This window comes from Miniopterus schreibersii (genome assembly GCF_964146895.1).
Source record: "Miniopterus schreibersii genome assembly, chromosome: 2".
NCBI classification, from domain to species: domain Eukaryota; kingdom Metazoa; phylum Chordata; class Mammalia; order Chiroptera; family Miniopteridae; genus Miniopterus; species Miniopterus schreibersii.
In genome coordinates this window covers 169,600,361-169,623,656 of record NC_138102.1, presented here as the reverse complement: position 1 = coordinate 169,623,656, position 23,296 = coordinate 169,600,361, and the positions used below count along the sequence as shown (strand labels likewise).

Below are 23,296 nucleotides of genomic sequence, written 5' to 3'. Positions count from 1 at the left end.
GTCAATTTAGCTTCACACTCAAATTTAAGAATCCCTTTTTAAACCCCTGACATTTGGCACTGAGCTCCTGACAATGGAGGCAAGTCACTATCTTCCTAGCTAAATCCATTCATTTTGGGAGAGCCGTAACTGTTAGAAAGCTCTTCTTGCAGTAATCTGTTTCCCTGTTAATTTCATCTGTTAGTTCTAGCTTTATTCTTTGCAGTTAAAAAAAATTTCACATTTCTACTAATTCCTTCCTTTCTATGAGGAGAAATCACTTTAAGGGATATGGTTCTTAACACTTTCACCCCTATATACAACCTTGAATTTGTCAATGTTCCTTTTAAGCTGTTACTAGAACAGATTAATATTAATAGTTCAAACAAGGTATAATTAGTATAAGACAATACTGCTAATTTTAAAAATCCTATTGCTAATGAAAAGTTAAAACTCCTTGCCTTTTGGTTCACAATGTACTAGAACTCAAATCCTTAGGATCCTATCACGCTATACCAACTTTATATATGTCTATTAAATTTCAACTTGTTAATATTAGCCAATTTTCTCAATTTTTCTGATCTTTTGAAACACTAATTTTCATGAACCAAAGTATTGTCTCATCTCCCTCAGCTTTATTTCACCTATAAATATGAAAAAGATGCCTTTACTTATTGTCCACAAATTAAAAGCCTAAAAAAGATTATTAGAGAAAAAATAAAGAATCTGTAATTAAAGTATCAGTTTAAGTCTAGCCTTTACCACTTATTAGCTGTGACTTGGACAAATGGCTAAATGTGCCAAGCCTCAGTTTCCTCATCTACAAAATGAAGAACAAGATGAAATTTTGGATAAGCTTTGAAAATTATAATGTACTATATATTCAATTATCTAAAACTATGAATAATTATAATAATCTGACTGCAGTTATCATTAACTATTATTTATAGTTCTCTCACTCTCACTTTATAGATGAGGCAAATGAGGATCGTAAACTGCCCATGTACGTTATTTGGTTTAATACAGAAATGATTTATGATAGCCTACAAGAATACCTAAAATACATAAGAGGCAAATTAAGTTAGAAAGCAAAAATCAAAACATGGAAAGACCATAAAACAGAACCTGAAATAAGGCCAACACAAAACCACAGATTTGGCTTTAAGCCCTCTAGAATAAAAAAAACAAAAACAAAATGAAACATAAAAAAGCCCTAGGTTATCTGCATAGTTCATGATGTTTCTGATATAAAACATAGTAACTACTCAAGAAAAGCACAATTATTCTTGATATTAAGACCAGACAAAAGATCTCTCGAGAGTGCTCATAAAGAAATATAATGAACAATAAATTCAACATCCTCCGAGAAGCACATTAAAGGCCGGTGGCATCATGCTAAAACAACTGTCAGTGGAAAAATTCTACCAAGAGCAAATATAAAGCAGCCCCTTAACACTCCTTCCTTGCTTATCTACCTTCAATAGGGAACAATTTTAAAAGTATTTGGAGAAATAGATATATCTCAAGCCAATCTCAGGTATTACCATGTCTCACAGGCACTTTTAACAATTTTTGAATGAAGAAATATAACATCATAATCTCCAGAAGATTTCTGGAATGCAAGTAACCTATGTTCGTTAAATATAGACTATGCTAGGGGCAGAACTGACATCCTTTGAATATAAAGATCTAATATGGATACATGCCTGAATAGAAAGAAGGCTATCCCATCTCTACCTGGAGATATATCAGGGAAATGGCTGGCAGAGCCATTATCTTTCTGAACAATAATTTAAGTATTTCTTTCAACAGAGATAAAAAGGGAAGTCAAGACCCCAATATCCTGATTCATAAAACTTTAGCCTGAAAGATTTAAAAGATATAACCAGAACTCATGGACCCCAATAGTTCAAGGGGACTCCTCCAAGATTATAACTGTTCTGATTCTCAACTCCTCTTCCCCAATACTATACAGTCTTCCCCTTTAGTTTGCCTAATACAGTTTAAGGTCCCTGAAGATGTCTGATTATGCCCTTTATAAAAACAAAATACAAGTAGGATCATATTTTAATGAATCTGAAATAGTGCAATATAAACATTAGTAATAAAATTTCACCATATGCACAAATTTTAAATAATATTTAAACATTAAATATTCATCAAGAATTCCATAATTTCAAAGCTGGCAGGTGAACTGCAAACTTTATCCTATTACCACATGGTGGTACTTTAGTCATCCCCAAGACTTATTTGACTTACTCAAGATTTAAATCATAAGATTTTTAGAAGTTACAGTCTTGTTCTCCAAGCTCCTGTGTCCCTGTCAGCACTGCCCGGATGGCCTCCCAGAACCGCGACCCAGCCGCCACCAGCGTTGCCACAGCTCCTAAAGGAGCCAAACCCAGCGAGGGCACCGCATGGGGGCCCGTGGGCAAGAGGTTACAGCAGGAGCTGATGACCCTGGAATTTCTGGCGACAAAGGAATTTCTGCCTTCCCTGAATCAGACAACCTTTTCAAATGGGTGGGGACCATCCATGGAGCAGCTGGCACAGTATATGAAGACTTGAGGTATAAGCTCTCCCTGGAGTTCCCCAGTGGCAACCCGTACAACACACCCACGGTGAAATTCCTCACGCCCTGCTACCACCCCAACATAGACACCCAGAGTAACATCTGCCTGGACATCCTAAAGGACAAGTGGTCTGCCCTATATGATGTCAGGACCATCCTGCTCTCCATCCAGAGCCTGCTAGGAGAACCCAACATTGATAGCCCATTGAACACATATGCTGCGGAGCTCTGGAAAAATCCCACAGCCTTCAAGAAGTACCTACAAGAAACCTACACAAAGCAGGTCTCCAGCCAAGAGCCCTGACTGGGGCTGTCCAGCCTCTCTCCTTGTGCTGTCTTTTTATTTTTTCCTTAGATGGTCTGTCCTTGCCTTGATTTCTGTATAGGACTCTGTATCTTCAGCTGTGGTGTCATATTTGTTTTGCTTCTGTTTTTTAAATTAAGTCTGGTTGAGCCTCTGTGATGAATATATTAAATAAATACATTTTGGGTTTAAAAAAAAAAAATTTTAGGAACTCATCCCTAACTTGCAGTAAACACAACCAACCTATTACTAACATCCTTTAGCTGAATATCAGTTTAAAAAGTGCCATCAAGTTTGTTAAACAAAAGTACTTGCAAAATAGATATGAGTATCACTAAATCCTACCTCCATTAAACCTAAATTTATTTCCCTGACATATACCAGGATCTTAAGCAACTTCAAACCTACTGGTTAGTAACCACTTCTAACTTGTCAAGTAAGATTAACTTAAGACACTAACGTCCTCTCTTCTTCTTCTTCTTCTTCTTCTTCTTTCCAGTTGCTCCATCAACCTCTCCATCTAAGAAAAGACAATTTCAAAATGCATATTCATTTAAACCTCTTAAGCGGAGAGATGAAGCAAGTACACACACACACACACACACACACACACACACACACACACACACACACGGCCTCTTAAATAGCACATGACAAAGTTGACCAAATACTCTTAGAATTTTTTATATTGCTAGCTTTAAGTATTAGAATCTGACTTTTGTAATCAAAAGCAACAGTAAACTTTAGTTTGACTTACTCTAATAAAAGAAATGCTGATTAAGGAATTTTTAAGAAAATATATTAAATAACATCCTTGTGTTAGTTTAATACCAATAACAACTGTGTGACTTCATCTAAAACAATAGTAGTTAAAATTTACATATGGTTTGCAGTTGAACACTTGTGTTTCATGACCACACTTGATCCCCAAAGCAACCCTATAAGGTAACAGACTGTTTAAGGGACATTTCCAAGATAATCTCAACCAGTAAAAGGCAGAATTGGACCAAAAACATATCACCTGATTCTAACCAGCGTGGGTACTTGTGGTCTCACATTTTAAAATATCTTTTCTTGCATATTTATAATTAGACAAAGTGTTCTCCTTCTGGGTCAAACTGTAATTCAAAAATCAGAGGGCATATTATGTTTCCTAGTTTCAGAGTTCTCAGCTTTTCTGATTCCCAAAAATGAAGATAAATAACTATTTCAAAAAATAATTCGCAGAGCTTGGCCGGGCATGGCTCAGCAGTTGAGCATCCCCCTAGGATCCAGGCGATCAGGGTTCAATTCCCGGTCAGGGCACATGCCCAGGTTGCTGGCTCGATCCCCAGTTGGGGGCATGCAGGAGGCAGCTGATCAATGACTCTCACCATTGATGCTTCTATCTCTCTCAATCCCTCTCCTTTCCTCTCTCTGAAATCAATAAAGATATATTAAAAAAAATAAAAAATACCCATAACAGTCAAGCTTGTCAGGTTTTATAACCATCTTCTATGAAGCCCATGCTCATTCCCTTGAACTCTTGAGAAATGATAAAGGATATTATCATGATCAAGACTAAATAGTGACTTAAACATTTTAAATAAAGCTATCAAACACAGACCTAAGTGTCTAGATTTCTAAAAATGCTACCTAATAAATTTCAACAGCGATTTCTCAAGTATGCTAATCTACCTATGAATCACATAGCTAAGATGAATAGAATGCTGTTTCAATTACAAGTTGACAGTTTAATAGTATGTTTCCCCACACAGTATTCTTTTAAATGTTTTACCTAGTGGCAGTAACTCATCTAGCATCAATAATTATTTAGATAGTGAAATCCACACCCATACAACGATGTCAAATGACTGTTTATATTTTCTGCTCAAAGAGCTCCATTTTTATTCTGGGACTGACAGGCAGGAGCCACAACAGAAATTCTCTCACCAGGCTACCTACTGTATTCTTCTATTACAATTATCACAAAAAATTATAATCACAGGTTTACACTGACCCCTACTCATCTGTAAGTTCCTCAAGGGCTAGAGGAACCATTTCTTAAGTTAAGCATAGTGCCAAGCATGTGGTAAATATTTAGTCCATAAAATAAGTGTTTTTTTAGTTTGTTTTATTTTGTTTCTATTTATTTTTACTAATGGTGAAACAAGAAACAGCAGTTTAACAAAGAGGGAGGTAGCATGATCTAGGGCTTTATATGGGTTGAGTGATAGGAAATTGCCAATATTTGACTTACAAAATTACAACTTCTTTTATTTGAGCCTATAAAATAACAAGCACACAGTGGAAACACAAATATTGCTTGACTTACTCATTATTGGTTTCTAGATGCAAAAACCTAACAAAAATAACATGAAAACTTTTTGGAAAACACAACTTTCATTTTCCTCATGTGTCATATAATCTAATTCATATATTCTGCACTACAATTTTAACTGTAACCTTTCATCCAATAAATGTATGCTGAGTTCTTAAGTGCCAGGGAATAGGGACAGAATACCAAACAAGATAGTCTTTGCACAGGAACAACATTTAATGTCTAGCATACTGCTACATACACTAGACTTAACCTAAAATGCTTTAAGATGTATGCAAGCCACCATTTATTGAACCCTTGTGCCAGGATGGTGGTAAAGCCAGGATCTGAATATTAAACTATATATCCTTATAATTCCACCTATCGTACCATGCTGCAATTTCATTTTTTACAAGTTTTTCTTTCACACCATCCCAGGATATTCTTAACAGGCTGAGACTGTTCATATCTATTTGTGTTCAAATCAATTAATATTTGTTGAATTGACAGTTGGACATCCATATGCAAAAAAGGCACTTTAATCCTTATCTTGTACTACATATAAAAATAATTCTAAATGGAACACAGATCTAAACATAACAGCAAAAAATGTATAAAACTTCTTGAAGAGAACATGAGAGAAAATCTTCAAGACAGCAATTATTTAACTTTTTGGATAAAACAGAACATGACTAATAAAGTGAGAGAAAAAAAAAGATAGATTGGACCTCATCAAAATGAAAATCTTTTCTGTTGCAAACAATACCAGCAGGGGAGAAAATCTATAAAACACACACATACACACACACACACACACGATAAAGAACTTATATCAAGAACATGTAAAGCACATGTCTGGGTTGCAGGCTCCATCCCCAGTTGGGGGCATGCAAGAGGCAGCCAATCAATGACGACTCTCATCACTGATGTTTCAACTCTCTCTCCCCTCTCCTTTCCTATCTCTGAAGTCAATAAAAACATATTAAAAAAAAAAAAGAATACATAAAAACTATTACAATTCAGTAAGACAATAAATAACCCAATTGAAAAATAGACAAAAAATGAAAAACACTTCACTAAAGATACATGAAAGGTAAATAAAAATATGAAAAGATGTTCAACATCATCAGTCATTAGGGAAATGCAAAATTAAAACCACAATGACATACCACTACACACCTACTACAAAGGCTAAAGTTTTAAAACTAACAATACTAAGTGCTTATGAAGATACAAAGGACCTGGCACTCTCCACCACTTCTGACAGGAATGCAAAATGGTAGGCATCTCAGAAAAGTTTTTCTTATGAAGTTAAGCATACACTTAACATATGACCCACAACCCTACTCCTAGGTATTTACCCAGGAGCAATGTAAACATGTGTCTACATGAGACATGTATGCAAATGTTTATAGAAACTTTGCTTGTAATAAACAAAAACTAGAAATATCCATCAACTAGTAAATGGATAAACAAATCTGAAATACTACTTAATGATAAAAAGTAATGAACTACTGATATATAGGCAACAACTAATGACTCTCAAAAGCATTATGCTGAGACCTGGCCATTGCGGTTCAGTTGGTTGGGGGTCATCCTGTGCACCAAAAGGTTGCCAGTTTGATTCCCAGTCAGGGCACATGCCCGGGTTGCGGGCTTGATCCCCTGGTAGGGGGTGTGCAGGAGGCAGCCAATCATCGATGTATTGCTCTCACATGGATGTTTCTCTCTCTCTCTCCTTCCTCTCTGTAAAAAATCAATAAAAATATGTTTTTTTTAAAAAGTGTTACGCTGAATGAAACAAATAAAATACAAAAAAGCTGCATATATAATAATTCCATTTATATATTGCAGAAAACAACTAAAGGAACAGATAACATATCAGTGGTTGCCAGGGGTCAGGGTGTGAAGGAAGAGGATTACAAAGGAGCAAAGGGCAACTTATTGTGGAGATGTAATGTTAAATGGAAGTGGTCTATATCTTGGTTGTGTTGGTGGTTACACAAATGTACACGGTTGTCAAAATTCACCATACATTTAAAAAAGGGTGAACATATAGAATGTACAACATCAAGAGTAAACCGTAATAAAAACTATGAACCTTGCATGATAATGATGATGTGTGTAACTTCATCAACTGTAATAAACATACCACTCCCATGAGGGAATGTTGATAATGGGAGAGGATATGCATGCCTGGTGGTGGAGGGAATATGACAAATCTGTCTGTACCTTCTGTTCAATTTTTCCTGTGAACCTAAAACTGCTCTAAAATATAAAGTCTATTTTTCTAATGGTGAATATTATCCTAGGCAAATTATACCTCAATAAACCTGACTTAAAAATTTATTGAATTACTTCTAGCACATTGCCAAATGCCCACAGGATTAACTTTTCACATCAAAACCTCCAGTTTCAAATGAAACACATCTAAAATAAAACTCAATACCCTCTTTTTTGCTTGAAACTCCTCCCAATCTTTTTACCAGCTCTCCCTCCCTACTTCATCATTTCAGTTAAAAGCACCAACATCCTGACACCCAAGTTCAACCCTGCATCTCCTTCTTCCTTCTCCCCAGATTGAAAGTCTCTAAGTCCTTTGAATTTTCCTTCCATACCACTGTTCCACTGGACCCTTCCTTTCCATTCTCATTTATGCCCACCAACTGCCATACCACAGGCATGGGCTATTAAGTGGCCTCCAAAATGATCTCTCTGCCTTTCCTGTATATTTCCTCTTTTTTAACAATTGTGCATATATATGAAGACTAAAAAATTTTTTCGTAACATTCTTTTAAAAATGCTCAAAGCCTCCCTCAATGAGTCTTATATGACTATATGACCAATTTGCGCTTTTCATTACCCTTTGAAGACTTTCTAACATTGTCCTACCCCCAAATGGTTCCTTCTGTTTGGTTTAATTCAAGTCCTATTCCTTCCAATGAGCCTTCCTTCAGCATTCAGCCCACTATTCTATCTCCAAATTTCAATAAACTTTATTGTGGCTTATCTTTTCACCTCTAGGTTTTGTCTCTCCACTACACCATCAGTTTTCCTTTTACTAGCTTTCCATCCCCTCAAAGACCACTCACACCAGATTAGTACTATTAGCTGATCCTGATTATTGAAATGAATTAGGAAAACAGACAAAATTGGAGAAAACTAATAACCCTAAAATCTTCTTTAATACATTGAAGATTTCCAATCAGACAAGCAAAAGTTTCCCCCTTCAATGTTAAGAGTCACACAACTCTGTATAGAGGTGCAATGGAACAAGGCACACTCAAGATCAGCACTGTGATATTCTACACACAGAAGGTCTATAGCAACTTATTATATTACTTTGAATTTATAATACCCTTTCTTGTTAAGAGCTCAAAATATGTTCATAATCTGAAGCATAACCAAAGGTAGAATGAACAAGAGGTTTGCTTAAAGAAGTTGAAGAGGTAACTATCCCTTTGAATCTTGGTACTTTTTTAACCAAATTTTGACTCTAAGTTTCTTAAAAGGCAGAACATACCTTTCTAAAGGAAAAACAACTGCTCTGCATTACCCTAACACAGTAATTAAAATATAGCAGGTATTTGTTGTTAAGGGTTGGAAGGCAAAAGCCCAAGCTGGCAGTGCTTAAGGTAGAGCAGTAGGTCAAAGCAGTAGATAACTGACACTGGGAAAGCCCCATCTCTCCCTCTGCCAAAAGATGCTGCAGAATAGTCCTCTTACTTAATCTCTTCCTCCACTGTCTTACTGATAGCATCAGTTCCTAGAATTCTAAGAGTTGCCATCTTTACAGAAATCTAACAGCACCAAATTACCACAAGGAGCTCGGATCAGGGAATTTATAACAGAGTTCAGAAGCACTCCAATATGTTCCTTTGAAAATAAAAAAAAGATAGCTTTGGTACAGATAGTAAAAGGAATAGACATGGAATCCAAGTGCTAGATTTGAAACTCTGGTTCTATTCTACACATACTAGCTGCGTCACACTGGGAAAATCACATAACTATCATTTTCTGAAAAGAGCACCTACTTTATTCGGTTTTGCGAGGGTAAAACGAAAATGCGTGTGAAAGTATCCTAGGATAGTGCCTAGTAGATATTAGTTGTTCAATAAATGTTAAATAAAAGTTAAATAAACAACCCTACAATTTCATCTTATTAATTCTCACTCACTAGTTGGCCTTTTACCAAGTACATTTTTAAAAGTTGAAAACTGTGTTATTTGAGCATTCAACATACCCAACTTTTTAGAGTTGCTAATAAATTCCTGTCCCTTTTTATCTGTGACATTGAGGTCTTATCAATTAATAAAAAGTCAAAAAATAGACTATATGGACAAATAAGCAGATTCTGTTTAAAGAATGTCATGTACTGCCTGATGTGGTTAAGTGGTTGGAGCATCAACCTGTATACCGAAAGGTGGCAGGTTTGATTCCGTCAGGGCACATGCCCAGGTTTCGGGTTGGGTCTCTGGTCAGAGCACGTAAGGGAGGCAAAATATTGATGTTTCACTCTCATATCGATGTTTCTCTCTCTCTCTCTCTTTCAAATCAAGAAAAGCATGTCGTATTTTCTTGCTTTTCTAACCACAAACATCAAATTAACTATTTACCTTCATCGTCATCATCTCTTTCTTTCTCTTCCAATGCTTGTCTTTCCAACTGTCTTGCTACCTCTTCAACTGAGGTTCCTGATTCTTTATCAGGTTCCTGTTGCCCTGTTAATCAAATACAGTAACATAAATCAAACCTAATAAAGATACTTTCCCACTAGAATATGTTTTACAGATACTGGAGAACACACAAGTCCTTTCCTGATAAGTGTTTAGAAAACAAAAACAAAACCTTATTGTGGACACAACAATTTATTTAATGACAGAGAAAAGTCTCCCAAATCTAAGTAGTACTGTCCATTCAACAAAGTATTTATTACACATTCTCTGTGACAGCAGCTAAAGGCTGAACAAAAATGTGAGTTGGTCCCTATATTTAAGTAGTTTAACTTCTTAAAGTATTTAACAATTAGACGACAACAAATACTTTATTAATCAAACAGGTACTTAAGATAGGCAATAAATGCTGAAGGCCTTAGTTAAGAAGAGGATTTCTGTGGGATACTGAGGGCTTCAGGGATTCATGAAGAAAGAAGCTGTCAAATTGGGCTAGGTAAAATCAAAATAAATAGAAAAAGACATTCCATTACTAAAAACCAAGATTCTTAAACAGCTAAGCATAAGACCAGGCCCCTGCTCTGGAAGTGATTATAATCTAGCTAAAGGGAGCAATGTGTGTGTATAGAAAGATAGTACTATCAGGTAGTACATAATGAAGTGACATTCTGGCTTTTGTAGATTCATATTGAGAGATACAAGTGTTAAAAATATATTAGGGCCAGTCTGCTGAACACCTTAAAGGCCAAACTGAAGAGTTTGGACTTCATCTGAAAGCCAGGAAGAGCCACTAGCCTATGTTCTGGGATTAAATTTTGTTCTGGAAGTGTCCCAACACCTACAATTCTCCCTCTTCAACTCCCATCTAATCAAAATTTCAGAAAGATATAGATAACCCTCTCCAACCTCTCTCAACTTCACGTTCATAACTTCTGGCCTCTCCATTTTTCTCTCATTCTTTCTGTGGCTTTAACAGGTACAAATAATTTTTCCTAAAATGAAACAGGCACAAATAATTTTTCCTAAAATGAAGAACCATGTGCAACAAAAAACAATGGCTTCTCAAAATAAAATATTTACGACTCCTAACTCTTAATATAATCCAAGTGTAAGCTTTTAGTTGTTTTCCTTGCCTTACCAGTGGATATGGAGAAGTTCCACTCCGAGCCACAGAATATCCTACCTAGACTGCCTGCAACAGCATTATAATTCAGGTCTAGAAACCCTAAAGCTTGTTCATGCTGTGGGATTAGTCAGGTGAAAATTCGCACCACCACCCAACATTCTGCAATTACAACTCAATGTGACATGAAAGCGTGGGCATCCCCCCCCCCCCCCCAAGTGCAACCCGCAACAAAAATCCCTCCGTAAACTGGGATGGTGAGGTAAGGCGCAGTCTAAGCACTAGGACTTCCCCACTTCGCCCCCACCGTCGGCGAAAGTAAGTACCAGGATGCTCCACCAAAGAGGCGGCTGCACAGGTCAGACCCAGGTTTTTAAGGCCTAACCAAGAGGAAGGTGGTAGGTAGGGCTGGGTTTGGTGCATAGCTTCATGTCCGGTGCACAGCCTGTGTGGGGGCTGAGTTCTGGCAATGTAGGGGCCCCGGCCTACCGACCCAGAGCCACTTCACGAGCTCAGATACCATTTTCTCCCCCACCACGCTTCCACCAGCTCCCTAGCTCCACAGGAGGAGAAGCCGCCTCTCCCCGGGGCTGAGACTCTATAGGCCGGCCTTGCCACTTGCTCAGTCCTGGGAATGAGTCCAGTCCAGGGCTCCGAGTCCCCGATCCCTGTCACCCACGCCGGGCCTGAGCCAAATCGTTCAGCCATCCCGGGAAAAACATAAAACTCCCTTTACCTGTGGCAGCCCCTTTACTCTTCTTCTTCTTTCGTCTTTTCTTCTTGGCTGCCTCCTCAGCCGTAGAGGTAGTTCCCTCTTCCCTGTCGTCTGGATCCAGATCGCCATTCAGGAGGCTCCCGGAGGACACTGCCTCCTCCACGGCCGCCATATTGCCCGAGAGAGCGCGAGGGAATGAGACCTAGCGCTGAGAGCCCGCTCCTTCTTCACCCACCTACACCAGCGACACCGGAAGCCGCTCTGGAGGGTGGGGCGCAGGGAATGCTGGGACGGCCGAGGAGTGGATTGCAGGCAGCCGCTCTCGAGTGCTGCGGGTTCCCCTCTGGCGGGGCTCTAGGGCGGCGGTGCCTGAAACGTGGCGGAGGCGGGCCTGGCTGCCGGTGGCTGGTGCGGGGACCCGACACCTGCCTCCTCCCGCGCCTCAGGCATTCGTTCCCGGGGCAAAGCTGCCCGCGGAGGGTCGAGTTGGACGCCTGTGCCGGTGGACCGGCGCAGTCCGCCAGACAGGGGAGTCTGTTAGAACCGGAAAGTTTTCTATTCGCGGTTTATGAAGCGCACCGGAAGCGAGGAGAGGGGCTAAAAAACGTGCTCGCTTGTGCACACTCCTTTTTTATGACTCAAGGGGACTGCGTTATTATTCGCAATTACAGCTCACGGCGAGGCCGTCCAGGCCCTTACGGAGGCGAACCTGCAAAGGGGAGGAGAGCAGGAGGCATTTATTAGAGAAGCCGATGGAAGACAGCGTCTTAAGGAGGGAGTGAGCAGCTGCGTTGCTCCTGAAAGGTCAAGTAAGAGGACTGAAAAAATGTCAGATGTATATAGTCACATGGAAGCCGTGTGGCCTTAGCAAGAGCTATTTAGGTGAACAAATGGAAACCAGACTAAAGAGAGGAGATGAATCTGAGGAAACAGAGAACCTCCTCATACTTCAAGTTTCAGTTTAAACGCCACTCGCTCGGAGAAGCCTTCCTCAGCAATCTAAATCAGGCCCAGCCCTTAGAACCTCTCACTCAGTTCTCAACCCTTTCTTCATGGCAATTCGTAATTTATTTGCGTGATTGTTTTATGCCTATCTCCCCAGCTCCGTGAAGACTGGAATCCTACGTATTCTGTTCTTCGATCACCAGCACCAACCTCTAAATTAGAGTGTAATAGGAGCTTAGTAATTACTCATTGTATAAATAGCACTTGAGAAGTGCCAAGTACTTTACATTGGATTCATTATCTCATTAACCCAAGTTCGAGTTGAGGAAATTGGAGAGTTGTGGTAATTTGCACCAGGTCGTTCAGCAAGTAAAGGGTTAGAATCCTAACCCAGGTCATCAGGCACCAAAAGTTTAGTAAGTCTGTATTCTGCCCTCGCAATTGAAATTTCAAATCAGCTCAGTAAATATTTATCGATAGTAGACTACAAGTAATATTTGTTGGTGAAAGATGCAAAAATGAATAAGACACAAATCTGTACCCTCAAGAAATTGTAGCATTCAATGAAACAAATATGTAAAGAAATAATAAAATAAGATGCTAATACTTACATTATTTACTAATTACTTTCTCTTCCACGTTAGTCTGTCACAAAGCTGAGGAATTTCTAAAAGGTCTAAAAGATCTTCACATTGAGGGCAAGATGTAGCTGGTCAACCTCAGGAGGAATCAAAGCTCACCTTTGTTGAGGAGCAAAGCTACTGCCAGAGGCTATTAACATCCTTGTAAGTAAAATCTACTACATCAAAAATACCTTCGAGCTTTGTCTGAATCTTCCCAGTTCCTTTCTCAGTTGTGGGAACACTTGGGTCATGGTTATTACCTTAAACTCATCCCAGGAGAGAGGATCCTGGCAGACAAAACCTATAGGCTTGATAGATGAATTTTCACAAAGGGGTGCTTGAGGTATAAGTTGATCTACAGAATTATCAATGCCAAAATAAAGTCTGTTGAGTTAAAAAAATAAGATGCTAGAAATGCAATAATAAAACAAAATTTTCTCTGCTGCAAAGGGATTCTACTGTACTACTCTCCCTTTCTTTCCTGAAAAGAGGCAAGAAAACAAAACGTTAAGTTAGTAGTAAAAAACAATACACAACTTAACAGTTTGGTAATGGATATTTGCTGGATGATTTTTTTCCAGGACACAAGAGTTTGAGGTAACTAAGTTAACTACACTTAAAATAGCACCACATGACATTCCTATTTTCATCATTTGGTTTTCTCTGCAAGAGGAAATTGAATGGGGTAAAAGAATGAGAAATATTGGAAACCTAAGTAAGAGTCTAAGAGAACCTATTATGTACCTAACTCAATGCCAGCACCTGCTAGACTATTTTTTCTAGCTAATTACACAAAGTCATTTTGTCTCAGATGGTTAACTAGATAATCAAACAAAAACAAGGTTTGTTTTTCTTAGAGAGATACTGTTTCTATTATAAAATCAATGCATTATAATAAAACATTTATTATTTTGTCCAAAAGATGTATTTTTGCTGAGAAAATTTTGATTCCAAAATGGGCAGCATGATTATCCCCAGCCTTATTTTCTTTGAAGTCCTTGCTATTGGTATGGCTTTGGACAAGTCAAGCTCTCCAAATTTCAGTTTACTCATTTGTAAAATGAGAATAATAGTACCACATCATAGGATATGGTAATTAAAGTTCAAAATGGAGAGAGAGCACTTATGATAGTACAATGTCTGACACAATAGTGATGTGCTAGCTAACATTATTGTTAATAAGCCATGAATTTGAAAATTTTCCATTTGTGTGGATTATGTGATGGTCTAAATATTTTAAGTCACACGTTATGTGACCTTTGGCAGTGGGTTAACAAGAAATAAGAAAAAAATTGGGAAAGTTTGATTGCTTGACATTAGGGGAAATACTAAGGATTTTTTTCATATCTTTAGTATAAAAATTCTATACATACAACTTTTAAAATGTATAGATTGTTTGATATACAGGGATAAGCAAAAGTAGGTTTACAGTTGTCTGTATGGAAAAAGGACATGCAGGTTATGATTATTACAATAGCTTTATTAACTCCGTTTTACGTACTTACAACTGTAAACCTACTTTTGCCAACCCCTGTAATATATATACTAAATCTCCAAATACAATCTCACATTGAAGGGGTTAGGGCTTCAACACATGAATTTGGGAGGGAACACTGTAGATTATAACAGACATTGCCAATGTCCTCTTGGAGAAGGGGGCAGGGAACTGCTCCTGGTTGAGAACCATTGGCATAAAGGCATGAAAAACTGGCGTGTTTAGGGGGAGTTCTTGCTGAGGAATAAGTAAATTAAGACCAGGTTGTAAAAAGCCTTCTATGTTACTGTACACAGTGTGGCTTTTATTGTAAGGCTTTGAGGTGATGTGTCAAAGGATATTTAAATTTTAAAATTGAGAAAATGCCTAAAATAGAAGGCCACAACAGACATGTCAATAGCATGTCAATACAATGCATACTATGTATCTATGAAAAGACAGTAAAATGATATGCATGCAGATTATGTGAATATATTTAAATGTTTATATAAAACAAACATTTTCAAGCTAGGGAAAATTAGGAATTTTTGCTTTTTGAACAATGACTCTAATGGCAGCCTAGATTCTAGAACTGTGGTTCATTTAAAAAGCCAAGTCTATTTAAAGAACTGTTTCCTATTCTGAGAATATGGTACTTTCTGCTTTTTGAAGTTGAACATTATTTTAAAATTATTATTATGAAATGACAGTGAAAGTAGATGATGTTGATTTTTTTGTGCCCTGACCAAAAAAAAATTTTTTTTAAGGCCACATTATATCAGTTCTCAAAACCATTTTTAAAACTTTTCTCAATAGTGAAATCCCTAAGTCAGATGTTCTTTATTCTAGAGAAAGAATTGGAAATGGCAGAGCCCGGTAGTAGGGGAGATTTGCTAAGATGTTACTGATAAAAATATTGATAAAAACTTAGGTGAAGGCTCTTAGGGGGCTAGAGAGGAGAGATTGGTTGCAGAAACATTTCTAATGGAGAATTAAGAAAACTTACTGGTCCACTGAGTGTGGAGAGGGAGGAGTTGAGGATGACACCAAGGTTTCTCGCCTGTGTTCCTGGTTAGATAGTGGTACCACTTCATGAGATAGGGAATAGAAAAGGAGGAGTAAGTTTTGGAGGAGGTGGAGGGGAAGATAAGCTTTGGGCATTTTAAGTTTGAGATGCCTGCAGAGCATCCAGGCAAAGATATCTAGTAGTCAGTGAGAAACATGGATCTGGAGATAGTGAGAATTATTAGGGCTTGCTTGGGTGTGGTAGAAAGCTATGAGTGACATAGCTCAGGGAGAAGAAAGAAGAACCAGAGACAAAACACAACCCAGAAGGACACTAATGTTTTAGGGTTTTGTTTGTTTGTCTATAAGAAACAAGGGTGAGAAATTCTGTTAAGGAAGCTACAAAGGAATGGTAGACCAAGAAGAAGAAAATGCTTTAGAGAATAATCACATGGAAGTGAGAGAAAAAGTTGTACAAAACAGAAGTTTGTTATATCAACTGTTGAAGAAAGAGCAAATAGTATGAAGTCTCAAACTAGACTATTGATTTTAGCCATTAGGAGCCCTGTGGTGACTAGTGAGAACAATTTTGTTAGAAGGCACCAAAAAAAGGATTCTCACAAGATATTGGGATGCACTATTCTGGACATCAGCTCAAGGAGCAAAGGCTCCTTTATTTCAAACCCAATGACTCTTGTGATGCTCACCTCTTCTGTCCTGGAGAGCCCCTTTCTTGAAATTAAATGTGGCTCTCTTACCACATTCTCTTCTGTGATTCTTTCCCTATTTTAGTTCTGTCCAAAGATATTCTAAGTTACCTTTCATCTTATAATATATTATTATTTTCTTTTGTAACTGGAGAATAGTTAGATAATAATAGAACTTCTTTACCTTCCCCATAATCTCTATTTAGCATCCATGTATTTAGGCTAGACTTTAAGAAAGACACATATGGTTGTAAGCAATATTCCTGTGGCCAAGATGTCAGGACTATCATTACCCAAATGGAGATTTCAAGTGTTTATCGGCCAGGGCTACACAGAAATCAATATCAAAGGTTCACTAAAGAAAGATGAGCTACATACTGGAAGACAAATGTCACTCAGTACTATTTATAGGCTCCCTCTTCTCATCTCTTCTAATAATGGTTCCCACTACTGATTAAATGAGGGTTATTTTGGTGTTGACCATAGAGGTGAACTAGGAATATATTGTGAGTGAGGTTGTATATGGAAAAAGGTTAGAAGTTCTCAAACTTTTGGTCTCAGAGCCCCTTTACACTTGAAAAATTATAAAGGACCCCACAGATTTTTTTTTGTTTATATGGTGCCATAGACTGAATATTTGTGTCTCCCTCAAAATTCGTATGTTGAAACCTAACCCCCAATGTGATGGTATTTGGAGGTGGGGAACTGTTAGGAAGTGATTAGGTAATGAGGGCAGAGCCCCCTCATGAATGGGATTAGTAGTCTTACAGAAGAAACCCCAGAGTTTCCTTGCTCCCTTCCACCATGTGAGGACAACAATGAGAAGACAGCTGTCAATGAACCAGGAAGCTAGACATCACCAGACACTGAATCAGACAACTTGATAATGTCCCACATTCACTGAGGCTTGGATGATTTTGTGTGTTTTTTTGGGTTTTTTGTTTTTGTTTTTTCTCTCTTGCTTCAGTTTGGATGGTTTCCATTGCTTTGCCTTCAACTTCACTTAGTTTTTATTCTCTAATGTCTAATTCCTGACAAACCATCCAGTTAATTTTTCATTTCAGATCCTGTTATTTTTCAGTTCTAGAATTCTCATTTGTTTCTTTTTTATAGTTTCCACTTCTCTGTTGAAGTTTTCTATTTATTCCTTTATTATATTTATGTTTTCCTTTAAATATTTGAACACATTTTGCCTGGCCGGGCGTGGCTCAGGGGTTAAGCGTCCACCTGGGATCCAGGCGATTGGGGTTCGATTCTTGGTGAGGGCACATGCCCGGGTTGCGGGCTCGATCAATGAATCTCTCATCATTGATGTTTCTATCTCTCTCCTTTCCTCTCTCTGAAATCAATAAAGATATATTTTTTAAAAATTAAATTAAATAAAAAAAAATAAACACATTTATATAGTAGTTCATAATTTTTTCTTCTGCTCAAGAGTCACATTTTCTAATTCTTCTTTCTAACAATTTTTTAATCTTATTTCAGTGACTTTTATTGTCTTTCTAATAGAGGACTGAATATTGTTCAAGTAGTCAGTTAATTTACTTGCATCTTAGTGTGATACTTCCAAGTTTTGTTTTTAAGCTGTTTTTGGACAGAGCTAGAGTAGCTTTTACTCTTGGGCACCACTGTCCTCTAGCCATGTCGGGCTATTAAGCACTTGAAATGTGACAAGTCCCAATTGAAGTATGCTGTAAGTGAAAAATGAACACTGAATTTCAGACTTAGTACGTAAAAAAGATTGTGAAACATCTCATTAATAATTTTTTATGTTGGTTATATGTTGATATGATACTGTTTTGGATATATTTGGTTAAATAAACTATTTTACTAATTTTATCTGTTTATTTTTTACTTTTTTTCAAGAAGTTACAAGAAAAATTTAAATTACATTTGTTTATCTTTAATAGTGCTGTTGCAGTGCTAGATTAGCTCTATTCCTAAATCCCAGCCTTTCTGGGATGTATACTAGATTCCTGGGCTAGTTACTGAGATCTCTCCACTGTGGCTGGTTGTAACACCAAATCTCCCATTTCTGTGCTATCTCTGGTCATTGTTCAGCCTCTAGCTCCCCAGAAGTTGTTCTCTGTCTAGTTTTGTGGAGTCTTTCCCTGTGCAGACTTCTCTGTGCAGCTTCCTTCTACCTGATATCTGATCTCTATCTCCTCAGTTCATTGACACCACCATGCTTTGCTTGGCCCTTCCCTGTGCTGAGGTCTGGAAAGTGTGCCTATGGGAAAAACTATGGTGATCGTGAAATTTATTCTTTTTTTTTTTTCTTCTCTTAGGGATTACAGTTCTATATTTCCTATTGACCAATGTCTAAAAACAGTTATTTTATTTTTCCAGGTTTGGTAACTGCATTGGTGGAAGGTCTTGTGTCCAATATCAGTTACTACATTAAAATTGAAAATGGAAGTTCTTATGATCTTTCACTTCCATGTTGCAGGTTTTCCTTAAAGTCTTATGAGCATTGCTTGCCGGTTCATATTTTAAAATGATGGAGTGGAAAAACTGACTGTAACCTATGGGTTTGCGAGCAGGACTTGGTGAACTGGGAAGTTTTTCTTTAATATGAATGAATGAAAAGCAAACCATGGACATTGGATCCCTGTAATAGACACTTTTGGATACCTATCCTGAATTTGGTTTTAGTTTTTCTGTTGCTCACATAGCCCTTCTCTGCCTAACCATATGCCCAACCAGGGGAGCCTATCCTTAAATCAAGGGTACCTCCTGATTGGTCTAAGCTAATACACAATTCCAATCCCTCTTCCCAGTGGTTTGTTTAGACATAGACATGTTGCAATTTTGGTCAATGAGACACGAGGAAAAGCCTTTGAGAACTTCTGGAAAAAGTTTACTAAATATTTTTTTAAAAAGACAAAATAAAATATAGCCCACTTTCTTTTAGATGTTTTCAAGTCTGAGAATGATCACTGGGGATGAAATCTAAAGCACACAGAAGGATGGAAAATTGCTGAGCCTTTGATGATGTTATTCAGCCACTGAATTGGAAAACCCTGAGCTAATCACTCTTTCTCCAAACATGTAAGATATCACATCTCTGTATTGTTAAAACAGTCTAACTGGTAAAAATTCCAGAATGTAGAGGACATGGTGCTCTGTCCACTCTCTTTACAAGTTTATGTTTCTAGTCACTGAAGATGACAGATAAAAGACATGAATGGAATCAACTGGTCTTGAAGTTCTGAATGGAACACTGGTATAAAGTTATTTTGGGGTCAGAACCAATAGATATCTAATATTCTTTGGGTCTTAACTGGCAGCACCTGGTGGGACAGAAAATAGGTACTTTTAAGGCACTCATACTTTCAAGGACCTGATCTGTGGGAGTTGACATTTCTAGGTTGGTGTGGGTGGAAGCTAGAATGGGCTGAGGCTCTTGGATACTCCTTTTTAAAATATTTGATAATTTACATGCAATAAAATTTACCATTTTGAAGTGTACAGTTCTGTGGGTTTTAGTAATTAAAAGTGTATAACCACTACCACTATTTAATTAAAGAACATTTTCCATCCATCAATTAGTAGACATTTGTGTTGTTTCTACTTTATGGATATGATGAATAGTGCTATGAATGTTCCTGTAAAAGTTTTGGTATGAATATGTTTTTATTTCTCTTGGGCATATATCTCTGAATACAAGTGCTGAGTCATATGACAGTTTTATTTTTAACCTTGTGATGAACTGCCACTGTTTTTTTAAAAATTGAATTTATTGGGGTGACACTGGTTAATAACAGGTTTCAGGTATACAGTTCTACAATACATCATCTATATATTGTATTGTGTGTTACCACCCCAAGTCAAGTTTCCTTCCATCACCATTTATCACCCTTTTACCCTCTTCTACCTTCCCCCACACCCCCATTCCTCTGGCAATCACCATACTATTGTCTGTGTCCATGAGTCTTTCTTTTTTTCTTTGCTTTGGTTTTTAAAAATTTAAAATTTTTCAATTACAGTTGACATTCAATATCATATTAGTTTCAGGTATACAACATAGTGGATAAACATTGATATAAAAATGAGCTTTTTGGTGTCCCTCAAATCTCATTATAAACAACTTCTCCTACTTCTCTTTTAGGAAGGGCTAGTCAAGTCTGAGCCTCAGAAAGTTTCTATATTAATAATAGTTTTATTAATAAATTAATATAATCATTAATATCATTAGCTACTAGCTGTTAGCTATTAGCTAATGATGCTCTGTCCTCTAGGTGTCCCAGTCCTTTGATATTGTTGCTACTGCCCAGTCCTCCAATATGTGCTCATTTTGTTCATTGCAATCCCCTGAGGCCAATGAGCTTTGGTTTAGCCAGCCCCAGACTTCCCCTTCAGTTACAATCCTGTGGTTTTCACAACCTGCTTGGTAAAATGTGTCTCCTTGGTCAGTGCTTCCCAAACGTAACATTCATCAGAATCACGTGGAGGGCTTGTTCAACCATAGGTTTCTGGGTGCCATCTCTGGAGATTCTGACGCATTATGATACATCAGGGCTGAGTGGGAATTTGCATGTCTAGCAAGCTCTCAGGTGATGCAGATGTTGCTGGTCCAGTGAACACATTTTTCAGTGGTATAGCTCTAATGACCCTGCCTTTAGCAGTATTACTCTCATAGGCATCAATTTCTTTCCTATCAAACCTTTTTTTTGGTTGGAGGTGGCTATTGCATCAGCACTGTCATTCTCAAGCAGGGACAATTTTTATTCCCAGGAGAAATTTGGCAATGACTGGAGATATTTTTGTTGCCATACCTGGGTAAGAAGGTATGCTACTGGCATCTGGTAGGTATAGGCCAGAGATGCTGCTAAACATTCTACAATGCACAAGGCAGCTCCTTACCACAAAGGATCATCTGACCCAAATGTCAATAGTGCCAAGGTTAAGAAACTTGGCATCAACATGATACTGCTTTGTTTGCCAGTAGCATGAAATCTTGATAGTATCTATGTCAAGTACATAGCCAATTAAGTGAAGATAGAGATAAAGGAATGGTTGTGTTCCACCTCCCCCCCAATTTTTTTACAGCTCATTGGAAATAAAACATCTAAACTTTAAAACCATCAAGTGTTTAAAATATTGCTTGTCAACATGATAACTTGTCTTCAGATTTCTAACTTTTCCTTCTTAGGTCTCATGGCAGAATGGACATTGGGCCTATCTGTTTCTTTGGTCAGGTAATAATATAGCTCAGTCTCATAAATTGTAGTTTACTTTTTAAAAAATAATTCACTTTGACCAGTTTTTTCTGTACTTTTTAAAAAGAAATATTTCTTTTATTTTAGATGACACCAGAAAAGAAAAAATGGGAAAAGAGAGAATGCGATGTCCATTTCCCCCATTTGGAATACACCTCAGGAGCTAAGCATAGGTAAAACATTTGGAATTACTCTTCAATTGCTGGCATCACTTTACATTTTCAAAGGCTTATAAGGTACTCAAGATCAAGCCTTCCCTATTCCCTATCCCCCAAGAAACTTCATCACAGAATTACCATGTCAAAGCTGACCATGAAGTCAATCAGAGAACTTTATTTTGGCCAGATCAGTGGTTAATTTAAGCATAATTGGTCAAATGGACCAGTCATCTGTTTTCTTTGCTATTCCACAACAAACCCATCTTACTAGCTCGCTCTTTCTCCCTCCCTCCCTCCCTCCCTCCCTCCCTCCCTCCCTCCCTCCCTCCCTCCCTCCCTCCCTCCCTCCCTTCCTCACTCTCTCTCTGTCTTTCACTCTCTCTTTCTCTCACCTTAGGGAATTTGCACTAGGTGTTCCTTCTGCTTTCAGCATTGCTTACTCCCCTTTCCCTGTGTCTTTATTTAAATATCACCTCTGTGATGAGACTTTTCTTAATTATCCTATTTCAAATTTCTACCCTGTCCCCAGTTGCACTTAATCGTTTTCTAATATTGTAAATGATATCCCTATTTATTTGTTTGCCCTCTCTCTTCTCATGAGAGTGTCAGGTCTTTGAGGGCAGGATTTTTTATCTGCTTGATCACTTCTCTATCCCTAACTTTTTTAGATCAAAAGGTATTTGAATTGGCATAATGTGTTCCCCATTTCTATATTTTTGTCATTTCAAGAATGTTATATGAAATAGAATCATATAATGTGTAACTTTTGGTGATTGCCTTTATTCTGTTTAGCTTAATTCTCTAGAGATTTATCTGGGCTGTATGTATCAGTAGTTTGTTCCTTTTTATTACTCAGTAGTATTCTATGATATGTATGTATCACAGTTTGTTTAGCCATTCAGTACTTGAAGGACATCTGGATTTTTCCCTCCCTCCCTTCCACTTTTTGGCTATTGTGAAAGCTGCTAAAACATTTATGTACAGGTTTTTGTGTAAATATAAGTTTTGCTATCTCTTTGATAAATGCCCAGAAGAACAGTTGCTGGACTATGTGGTAATTACATGTTTACTTTTTAAAAATTTTAAATATATGTTTATTGATTTCAGAGAGAGGAAGGGAGAGGGAGAGATAGAAACATCAATGATGAGAGAGTCATTGATCAGCTGCCTCCTGCATGCCCCCTACTGGGGATTGAGCCTGAAACCCAGGCCTGAGCCCTGACAATCGAAGGGCAATCTCCTGGATCCTAGGTTGATGCTCAACCGCTGAGCCACGCCCAGCCAGGCTGCATGTTTACTTTTATATGAAACTACCAAACTGTTTGTTTGTTTGTTAATCCTTACCTGAGGATATTTATCCATTGATTTTTCTTTTTTAGAGAGTGGAAGGAAGGGAGGGAGGAGATTAGAGAGAGAAAGAGAGAAACATCAGTGTGAGAGACACATTGATTGGTTGCCTCCCAAGCATGCCCTGACAAGGACCAGGGATCAAACTGG

The 23,296-nt window shown here is 37.8% G+C and overlaps 2 protein-coding genes and 1 pseudogene across 4 annotated transcripts in view; 2 read left to right on the top strand and 1 right to left on the bottom strand.

Annotated features, from left to right (window-relative positions):
* Nucleotides 1-12,240, bottom strand: part of METAP2 (methionyl aminopeptidase 2) — a 31,417-nt gene extending 19,177 nt beyond the window's left edge. The window contains exons 1-3 of the mRNA XM_081130678.1: nt 11,687-12,240; nt 9,771-9,875; nt 3,316-3,375 (exon numbers count right to left, since the gene is read on the bottom strand). Of these exons, the coding sequence (XP_080986804.1) occupies nt 3,316-3,375; nt 9,771-9,875; nt 11,687-11,837 (316 nt within the window). The 5' untranslated portion in view covers nt 11,838-12,240. The remainder of the gene's footprint in view (nt 1-3,315; nt 3,376-9,770; nt 9,876-11,686) is intronic.
* On the top strand, nt 2,302-2,926 carry LOC308554007 (ubiquitin-conjugating enzyme E2 C pseudogene; annotated as a pseudogene). Its single transcript has one exon. The product of its transcript is annotated as a ubiquitin-conjugating enzyme E2 C pseudogene (transcript).
* LOC308554006 (uncharacterized protein) overlaps nt 11,943-23,296 on the top strand; it is a 62,547-nt gene continuing 51,193 nt past the window's right edge. Inside the window, exons 1-4 of one of the 2 annotated variants that reach the window (XR_013998325.1) lie at nt 11,943-12,474; nt 13,255-13,395; nt 19,334-19,470; nt 21,729-21,814. Coding sequence is in view for 1 of the 2 variants with exons in the window: in XM_081130679.1 (XP_080986805.1) it covers nt 21,769-21,814 (46 nt within the window). In the remaining variant the exon portion in view is untranslated. Of the gene's footprint in view, nt 12,475-13,254; nt 13,396-19,333; nt 19,471-21,728; nt 21,815-23,296 lie in introns of those variants that run through there. The other variant, XM_081130679.1, reaches the window with a different exon arrangement.